We start from the raw sequence: 10,000 nt of genomic DNA, 5'->3' as shown, positions 1-10,000 counted from the left end.
TGTTCCATGTGTTGGTGTTGCTGTTGGTGTTGTTGTTGGAGGTGTTGTTCTTGATGTTGTTGTTGCTGGCGGCCGAGCGAGTGGGCCCCACTCCCTCCCTGACCACCACTACCAACACTCCCTGGGCTCACCTACAATGGAGAGAAATCAAGACCATAAGCAATGATGTCCAATATGTTCGGGGAGGTTTTGCTGTGTCATGGTTTTGCTGTCTGAGTGTAAGGTAATAATCCTTAGGCAACATGTTTCGTCAGAACCCAGGCCGAGAACCCGAGCGGCAGTGGTGGCGAACGCTAACCCTAGGCGAGGCGCGGCGGCCCTAGCCTGTGCAAGGAGGGGCGGCCCTCAGGGCGGGGGAACCGCCAAGAATTCTGGATGTTTCATCTTGATGTGGCGGTACACGTTGCCGCTCTGCGCGCTGCGGAAGGCGCAGTGCGGGCACGCGAAGGGCTTCTCCCCAGTGTGTGTGCGCAGGTGGCGCCCAAGGTCGACCGGACGCCCGAAGAAGCGGCCACAGTGGGGGCACGATTGGCCGCCCTCCGCGACGCCCCGGTCCCTGATGGCCTCGTGCGGCGCGCGGGCGGGGGGCGCCAGCCGCGTCAGCAGGTGGGCCAGTGTGTTGGACGGGACCCCAGCCTGCAGGAGAGACAAGGCAGCCTTCAGTATAGACTTGACGCCAGCTCGCCGGCCAGACATTGTTTAAACCCTTAGCACTAACACAAGCACCCTTGACTGACACTCTTTACACACAAAGCTACAAATCCTCAAGACCTAGGTCCTCCTCCCGCTGCGGGCGTTGTGACCCAAGCGGCGCCTCGCCTCAGAGGGCCGGGTGCGGCGGCGGCGCAAAGCGGTCCAGGTGGCGCGCCTGCATGTGCTTGGTGACGTTGCCCTTGAGCGCGGCGCGGTAGGGGCAGAACATGCACGTAAAGGGCTTCTCCCCCGTGTGAGTGAGCAGGTGCTTCTTCAGGTTATATGCTCGGTTGAAGAGTCTACCACAAACTGAGCATGGGTGGTACTGGTTGGCGCCCCCGACTGGGTGGTCGCCTGCCCCGGCAACACTCCCCTCCAGTGGCACGCCCTCCGCCGCCGCCCTCACCTGCCGGGGAATACTGCGTCAGTCCCTTGAACACGTCCCAACAAGGCTCTTAGCGTAGCAAGCAACACACACCAGCTCGAGCAAGAACCAACTGCTGTGTCTTCTATAACTCTACATACCATGGACACAATAAACGCTGTCACGTCGACCTCAATGTACCTCTCTCAAGAAAATGATATGGAGAAAAAAACACGTAAGTCTGTTTCTAACAAAGCCACACACTTCACAAACATAGTTGGAACTGACAATTCAACCTATGACATCCGACCACAAGTGTACAAGGTTTCTACAGTCTCCCCTCTCGTTTTTTCCTCTAAATTAATCGCTTATTCCCGTTGAAATTCAATAACAATACGTCATCATTGCGTAGTGACCCAAGCCAGAGACCCTACAAGGGAAGCCCCAAAAATACCTAAGTTTCTCTTGGAGTGAACAAGTTAAATTCCCCAAACCAAGACTTTTTTTTCTCTAATTCTATTAACCCTGTTTTTTATCTATAATCATTTAAAATGAATATGGAAAACATTTTCTTTATTTCGTGTATTTCATGTATTTCAATGCCAGGGGAAGAACCTTTTACCAATACCTTTTAGTAATTAGTTTTTATAGTTATTTTAAGGGGGATGAGACACGAGTACTAGTGCCAAGAAGTGTAATATCAGTGAACAATGATAATGCTAGTGTTTGAGTCATTAATGATAAGCCTCACCCAGTAACATTGAAAGGGTGATTGAAATTAACCAGTATTAATGTGATTGACAATGTGTATGCAAATTCTAATCTCATGCATATTCCAGACGAGGCTGACCTAGGTGAATCCATGGCTTTGGACGGCTTCACAAATGACTTCCATGAGCATTTCAGTATTGATTATTTTGGTTGATGTGTGTAAAGGGAAAATTTCTACCAGTGTGGAGGGGATCATCCCAAGAGAGAACTTGGAACATCTAGGATCAGTAAGAAGGGAAAGGTTGATCTATATCCTGGAGAGGTATAGTGATTTGTTTGATGAAGATGCCCCTCTTGGTTGTGTCCCCGATATTAATCACAATATTATAACTTCAGGTGAAGGACCAATATGGACACGACAATGGAGAATACGGCAGACGATGAGGCGATGTTGCATGAGGAAATCATTGAACCATCAACCTCACCATAGTTATCACTTATGGTCTTGGTACAAATCAGATGAGCTGAAACCTATCCAATGTCCAGGCTCGATGAGACAATAAACAAGTTAGCAGGTACCCACTGGTTTATGGCATTAGATGCCAAATCCGCCTATTGGATGGTAAGAGTAAATTAAAGTGATCGCCAGAAGACGGCTGCCGTCTGTACCAATTTAAAAGAATGCTTTTTGGTCTAGCAACTGCATCTTCTACTTTAAAGAGCTATTAATGCTCTGTTACATCCCATTTTAGGATGACACACGCTTGCCTTCATAATGTCATTGGGACCTCTGGAAGCTTTGAAGAGCATCCTGACCATCTGGATGAAACAATGGGTTTGTTGTCAAAAGCTGCTAACAGGTTGAACCCAAGGAAATTAAATTTGATGTGAATACTTTTAAATTTTGGGGCATCTTATAACTCCAAATGGTGTACTTCTAAAGAAAGGTAAGGCAGTCACACAAATGACAGCGCCACGTAACATGACATTTTTTGGGAGCCACCGTTTTCTTTTGGAAGTATGTGAAGGATTACGCATCTCTGGCTGCTCCATTGACACCTTGCTGAAGAACCAGGCCAAATTTCATTGGGGTCAGGAACAGCAAAGTGCTTTTGATCCTTTGAAAGACGATTTGGCTTCTGATCCTATCTTGAAACAGCCAGATTTCAACTGTCCATTTGCTTCTGATGTAGCCATTGGCACTTGTCTGATACAACAAGATGACCAAGGTAAAACCCATTCAATCTCATACTTTTCCAGAAACTTGTGTGAGGGAGAGATCATAACTGATCATCGTCCATTCGTACACATATTTGCGGAGAGGACCAAGGACTGTGAACTATCTTTTTACAATCACACGACTTATAAACCTGGTGCAGGAAAAGAGAGAGGTAGGCAAGTCCGGGAGAAAGAACATCCTCTTGCGGCCGATGTAGACCCGGTGGAAGCGAGAGTGTTGTTGTTTTTTTTGTTTTTTATTAGTGTTTTAAAGCCGGTCGAAACGGCGGTAAGATGGTATTTTTAAGCCTTTTTTATATTTATAATATAAATCAGGGTGTTCCGTCAATTTTTTTTTCGTAATTTTTTGTTAATGTTTTTTTATCGATCGTTTTTAGAGGTTCTCAAGTTCTAGTGTTTTGTATTTTACTGACACTTTTATTCTCATTTTTTTAAGATTTTGATCAATATTCTAATGTATGTTCTTCAGTTGTATTAAATAATCAGTATAATTTATTCAACTATGGCATCGTGAGTGAAATCCCCTAGTTCTAAATCAAACCTTCAAACGAGACAAATGATTCCATAACTTGGCAACCTCTGGCAAGCAACTGACCACCTTCCACGAGCCACTGGAGGCTGACACGCACTCTCCGCGGACCTAACCCCGGTCACCAGACGAAAACCCTCGCGTATTGGGTCATTTTCTTTTCTTTCCTTACACTTACCCTTTCCTTTTTTAGTTTATTTACAGCCTTCTCGAGGTCTCCTCCTTTCCGCGCAAGTATTGTTCCTGGGCGTATTAACCAGGTGGAGGCAGCGACAAATTACCTAATTAACAAGGGTTATTAAGATGCAGTCCGAATCACTACAACTGAATTGTGTGTATATTAATAGACGTGTTTGTCTGTGTCTATATCTGTAAGCACGAATGTTTGTTTATGTAGACATTATCGTATGTATATAACTGTTTAAATATTAATGTCACTATTAACTTAAATGCAAATGCAGGGTTTTGCAATATGTATAAAAAAATATATATACATATACGGAGATATGTGTACATATGCCCTTTGTCTATGAATGAACAAAGTTTACCATCCTGCAATAAAAATCTTTCAACTGCTTTTCTTCCAATCTGAATATATTTCTATATAAAAACACGTAGCCCACCATCTTCCCTTCAAAACTCGTATCACACAAAAAAACAAGAAATGTGAAAGATGAATTTCAGTTATAAAGCTTCCCTGAGAATCAATTGATTTTTTTTTTTTCAAATCACTATTTATGAAGAAATGCCATCTATTTTGATTTCCTCTCCTTTTTATCATAAACAGTAATCATTTCTTGTTTATAACCTCTTGTGAACTATTCCCGGTTTTATTTTTCTCTCTCACTATCATCTGTAATGACGTAATTTCAAAATGAAAACCACGAAACTTCCATGCTATCTTTATTAAGCTATATCGTACAACGAAATATCAACAATCATACCGAAAATTTGTATTCAATAGTATCAATTTAATCACGATATTATGATTAAACTGACATACTTCTAACACGTTGTCTGAATAACAGAGAGAGAAAAAAAGAAAGCTACGTGTAAGTACATAGGGGGAAAACCTGATATATGTATATAATATAAAAACAGAATTGCAATGTTGTAATTCCACTCGCAAATTACGTACATTGATCACATTTGGTACTGATCGTTGTGGAGAACACCAGTTTGTCTGTCACATGATTTACGCATGAGCCACACTTGCAATGGAGGATAAAAAAAAAATAGAAATGTTTCGTGTTGAGGGCTCAAAGTAAAAAAAAAGATCCGACCACAATGCAACGTTCTTTCCACTTTCTTTCTTACAGAGAGATCACACTCCAAGTGCTGTCTTATCACAAAGTTTTTTTTTTTTTTTCCTTAACAACATGTAACCATTCACAGATATATATAAAGAACAGACCCAGAGGGAAGAGAGCCGCATGAGTCCCGCCCCTTTCACGGAGAACCTCAAGGAGGACAGGGCCCTCGGCATGCCCCTCGGCATGCCCCTCGGCACGCCCTACGGCCTGTCCTTCTGTTGGTGTGGGTGCCACTTCCTGAGGTGCGTGAGCAGCGTGTCCTTGCGGCTCGAGCGGTAGGGGCAGTGCAGGCAGGCGAAGGGCTTCTCGCCCGTGTGCGTGTAGATGTGGTGCTCGAGGTGCTGGCGGCGGTTCTTCCCGGCGAAGGCCCTCCGGCAGAGCGGGCAGATAAGGGAGGGGGGCTTGCTGGCGGCGGGGTCTCCACCCCCTAGGGATGCGGCGGGGGCGGCACTCGGCTCCTGCAACACACCCAAGACAGTCCTTAGCACCTGTGCCAGTTCACCTGGGCCACTCACACATCTCCAACAAGTATATGTGTCTGTCCTCTGAGGCAAGTGCTAGGATTTGGATCAGTGAACATCATGCAACATTAAATGCCTTGGGAGCGAGACTCTCTCCTCTCAGCTTTATTTATATTTGGTGGGGGGGGGGGGGGGGACTCCTAAATGTACGGATGTTTCTCTACGACTCGTCATACAGTACCGGTCCAAGTGCACGGGTTACAGGGCGGGCCGAGCGTCATGGGCGTGGGCAGCGACGGGCGGCGCGTCCCGGGTCGCAGCCTCCCTTTGCTGCGCAGCCTCAAGAAGCGGCGCGCCGTGGTCGAAGATCACGAGGTCCCTCAGGACCCTGGGTCCGGTGGTCCGAGCCCTCCCCTGTGGCTCCCGCAGGCCCGTCTCCCTCGCGCCCCCGGGGGCGGCGTCGCGGGGCAGGAGGTCGCGGTGCATCCTGGCCACGTGGATCTTGAGCGTGTCCTGGCGCGACGAGCGGAACGGGCAGTGGGGGCAAGGGTAGGGCTTGTGGCCCGTGTGCGTCGCGATGTGCCGCTCCAGGATCTGGCGGCGGTTGCGGCCTCCAAAGGACTTGCCGCACACGGGGCACACCAGCGCTGCCACGTCGCCCAGCCGCACAGCCAAGCCCTGCAAAACACAGCCACGCTCAGCCTCAACCTCCTTGACTCCAGGACGCAAGCAGACCTGGTTTCACTTAACAGCAAGAAAAGGGCTTGCGCCAATCCTACTTCACAACAAGGCCAAAAACAAGAGCTAGTCTGACTGCCTTTCCTCTGCCTTCTGCTGACTGACCTCCCCTGAATAACACACTTTGCTCTGCTTCACCTTTACGGTTGTTATGATTGCAATTCCCTCTAAATATCAGGTAATATAAAGTTTTAAAACATTCATGTCAGTTCCCCTTCAGCACTACTCTGCTCAATCTGCCACATTGAGCCAGACCTCAAGAATAATCCAGCACAGCAAACACCATACCTCATTAACGCCTTCACAAAATCACTGAAAAAAAGTTCAACTCTGTTTCACCAAATCAAGACTTTAAAAAACATTAGGGAATTGAATTCGTGTCTCGGCCTCGTCTTAGCCACACCTGCTTCAGAGTCAGCGCTCGAAGAGACGCCGGACGCCCCTCGCTTTGACCTCGCTTGACCTTCGCCTCGCACACCGCGCCTTCGCCTCTTATCATCTCTGGCCGACAGCGCCCTCGAAGCCCTCCCTGGTGTAGTGCTGCTGCAGGGGCGCGCTCGCCAAGTGCTCCCCTTCGGCGCCCCTGCCGACCACACCCTGACCCTGGCCGTTGGTCACGGGCCCGGCGACCTGCGGGATGCCTGACCGACCCGGGTGCGCCTGGCTGCCTGGGTGCGCCTGGCTGCCCAGGGCGCCGCCGTAAATACGCTGGCTGCTGTCCCCCGCCTGCGCCTGCGGGCCCTGGTGGATGTTCCTGATATGGCGCCGCAGGTTGGACAGCTGGTTGGCGCGGTAATTGCAGTGCGCGCAGTTGTAGGGCCGCTCCCCCGTGTGCACTATGACGTGGCGCTCGTACAGCTGGTGGCGTCCGGGCCCGATGAAGGTCTTGGGGCAGTTCGGGCACGCGAGAATCACGGGCGTTCGCGCAGAGGCGCCTCCCTGAGCCCCGGCGCCCTCCTGGTGCGGGGCAGCAGCTCTACCCTGCAACAGACAAGGCGGCTCTAACTCCTGCTCACAAGCCCCGCTTTCGGGCGCGAGACAACACAGCCTGGCGACCTTCCCGCGGGGGGATGCGCCGCGCGCCTCGACGCCTTTTACTTTAATGCTAAATCTACACCAACGGGATGCTGAGTGAATGGCAGTACTGGTATATCAAGAACGAGTCATGCTACCCATGAACAAATAAATCCTATGACATGCAAATCAAAGGAAAGTGAGTGTGAAAATCATCTAAATAGTATCAGATTTCCAGGCTTTATTAACCCCCCTTTCTCAAACTGAAAGCTGAAATCCGTCGTGTGGTTAAATGACAATCCAGAAACATTATCATTCTTTATTCACATTTGCCATGTACAAGGGAGCCAAGACAAACGCGGCTCGCGAGTGCCAGACCAGCAATGAAGTTGATTAGGTTAGACTGATAATTAACAAGCAATTCCTAACATGAAATCGATCTTTCAATACCCCCCCCCCCCCCCAATAATCCTCTTCAAAGACAACATAAACATTAAATTAACGACTCGGAGTTTAAATCAACCAATTCGCTCGTGTCCAAACCAAGTCCCTTTTAAACATTTCTGCTACATCATATTTTTTCCCTTTCTTTTAAATTGGTATTTTGCAAACGACTTTAATGACTGCCTTTGCTAAATAGGCCTTGGCCAGAGCGAAAAGATTCAAAACCTATTTCTTTATGAGCATATTGTCAGTACCCATGCGCGGCGGAACTGCCAAGAAAAAAAATATCTTTTATCTTTTATCTTTCATTCACACTCATTCAACCACCATTAACAAATTTACATACTTCACATACTCCTGCATCTGCACCACTGAATTACATACTCACCCATTCACATACCAAAAGCTCTCAAAACTCGACAATTCACGTCCATTATGCATATACATATATATACATACATACATACATACATACATACATACATACATACATACATACATACACGCACGCACGCACGCACGCGCGTATATATACATATACATATACACACATACACACTCATATATACATATATGTATACATATACGTATACACATATACATATTTATACACATATGTACACCTATGTGTACATATATATGTATGTATGTAAGCATGTATGCATGTATGTGTACATATACACTTGTGTATAAATGTGTATGCATGTACGTGTACATGAATGTATGTGTACATGAATGCATGTATGTATGTATGTATGTATGTATGTATGTATGTATGTATGTATGTATGTATGTATGTATGTATGTATGTATGTATGTATGTATGTATGTATGTATGTATGTATGTATGTATGTATGTATGTATGTATGTATGTATGTATGTATGTATGTATGTATGTATGTATGTATGCATGTATGTATGTATGTATGTATGTATGTATGTATGTATGTATGTATGTATGTATGTATGTATGCATGTACGTATGTGTGTATGTGTGTATGTGTGTATGTGTGTATGTGTGTATGTGTGTATGTGTGTATGTGTGTATGTGTGTATGTGTGTATGTGTGTATGTCTATATATGTGTATGTCTATATATGTGTATGTATACGGATACGGATACGGATATGGATATATACATATACATATGCTTACAATTCCATACAAATATACACCTATCCCCATACACCCAATCACATATATACAAATATACATTAATATACATCTGCACACCGTACTTACAGAAACATACCAACAACCTGCACATGCCTATCACGCTCTACATTTTGATTTACATAAGAGCCATAACAGAACATAGATCCAGAACACAGATTCAAGATACACGATCACCCACACTTTTTTCTTTCTTTTTTCTTTTTCTTGTTTTTTTTTTAAGTACATCGTGTGCAACGAACTCTTCCGGAATTTGTGCAACGAGGAACGCGTTTTCATGGAATAAAAAACACGATTGAACAAGATTGCATTTGTACAATAAATGTCCCCCTCTTTTCGTTTTCGTTTTGTTTTTGTTTGTTTTACGTAATGTATCGCGTTTGTTAACAAGTGTATCTTTTGTGACAGAATAAGTGGGATTTTCTTTTTTTTTCTTTCTTTTTCTTTTTTTTGGGGGGAACAGTGATGACGATTAAAATTGTGTTTTATCTTTCTTACATTCTAATTCACTCATTAATCCTCTGGACCTTCGAGGATTATTATCATAAGTCAAGGAAAAAGAAAAGAGACAAATGAAAAAAAAAAATAATAATAACAATATTAAAAAAATCGATAGACAAAGAGATACCAAGAAATGTCATATTAACCAATACAAATAAATAAAATGTTTAATAAAATACCATAAAAACGTATAAACAAAAGAAAGTTCTATTTTTTTTTTTTTTTTATTTATCTCGCCAGGGTATCAAATAAAATATTCAGTAATTGCAACCTGCCCTTGCAAGTCGATACCTGGTTTATTGTATTTTGTAGTCTTTATTGCACACCATAAAAATAAAATCAGTAAGCGTAGGAAACAACATACACAAATAGAACTAATTGTATTTCTCAATTCCTTCTTTGTTTTGTTTGTTTGTTTGTTTGTTGTTGCTGTATTTTGTCTTTTTTGTTTTACCTTGGAATCTCAAATTATCACCATGTCTTTTCTTTTTTACTTTTCTAAATTTACCATCAATTTTATTACTTTACTAAATCTATCTTCACTTTTATCATTTTACAAAATTCAACCTTCATTCTTTTAACACTTTAAATGTACCTTCACTTCATAACACTAAATTTACCTCCTATTTTCCATCTATATCTCAAACGAAAACACGATTGACCTACACTTAGTCAGGCCACGTCTCTCTTGAAATAATACACGTTATCAAGACATACATTTAGGTAAAAAGTTTGTAAAAGTTATGCGTGAGTTTCAATACTTACACAACCGCGCACAAGCACAAGCACGCAAAATAAATAGATTTTGTCCTAACGCCCT

The 10,000-nt window shown here is 44.2% G+C and overlaps 3 protein-coding genes across 9 annotated transcripts in view; all 3 read right to left on the bottom strand.

The window, feature by feature from the left end:
• LOC125045790 (zinc finger protein 586-like) overlaps nt 1-326 on the bottom strand; it is a 613-nt gene extending 287 nt beyond the window's left edge. The window contains exon 1 of the mRNA XM_047643275.1: nt 1-326. This exon is cut by the window's left edge and continues 287 nt beyond it. Coding sequence (XP_047499231.1) covers nt 1-8 — 8 coding nt within the window. The 5' untranslated portion in view covers nt 9-326.
• Nucleotides 1-10,000, bottom strand: part of LOC125045785 (longitudinals lacking protein, isoforms A/B/D/L-like) — an 81,243-nt gene that overhangs the window by 10,579 nt on the left and 60,664 nt on the right. Inside the window, exons 5-6 of one of the 7 annotated variants that reach the window (XM_047643233.1) lie at nt 5,552-5,988; nt 5,185-5,307 (exon numbers count right to left, since the gene is read on the bottom strand). The exons of 4 other annotated variants lie outside the window; for them this stretch is intronic. In XM_047643233.1, coding sequence (XP_047499189.1) covers nt 5,569-5,988 — 420 coding nt within the window. In that variant the 3' untranslated portion in view covers nt 5,185-5,307; nt 5,552-5,568. Of the gene's footprint in view, nt 1-4,426; nt 5,308-5,551; nt 5,989-6,060; nt 7,030-10,000 lie in introns of those variants that run through there. 2 more of the 7 variants (XM_047643259.1, XM_047643230.1) reach the window with 2 other exon arrangements.
• Nucleotides 337-1,302, bottom strand: LOC125045789 (zinc finger protein 358-like). The gene has a single exon (XM_047643274.1). The coding sequence runs from the start codon at nt 694-696 to the stop codon at nt 346-348; it is 351 nt and encodes a 116-aa protein (XP_047499230.1). The 5' UTR covers nt 697-1,302; the 3' UTR covers nt 337-345.

Source organism: Penaeus chinensis, chromosome 38, assembly GCF_019202785.1.
Source record: "Penaeus chinensis breed Huanghai No. 1 chromosome 38, ASM1920278v2, whole genome shotgun sequence".
In the NCBI taxonomy this organism is placed as follows: domain Eukaryota; kingdom Metazoa; phylum Arthropoda; class Malacostraca; order Decapoda; family Penaeidae; genus Penaeus; species Penaeus chinensis.
Note: the sequence above shows the minus strand (reverse complement) of the source record. Positions and strands in the feature narration are given on the sequence as shown.

Bases quoted from the DNA above. Each gene is read 5' to 3' on its own strand.
- LOC125045789 (XM_047643274.1), bottom strand. From the start codon at position 696: ATGTCTGGCCGGCGAGCTGGCGTCAAGTCTATACTGAAGGCTGCCTTG.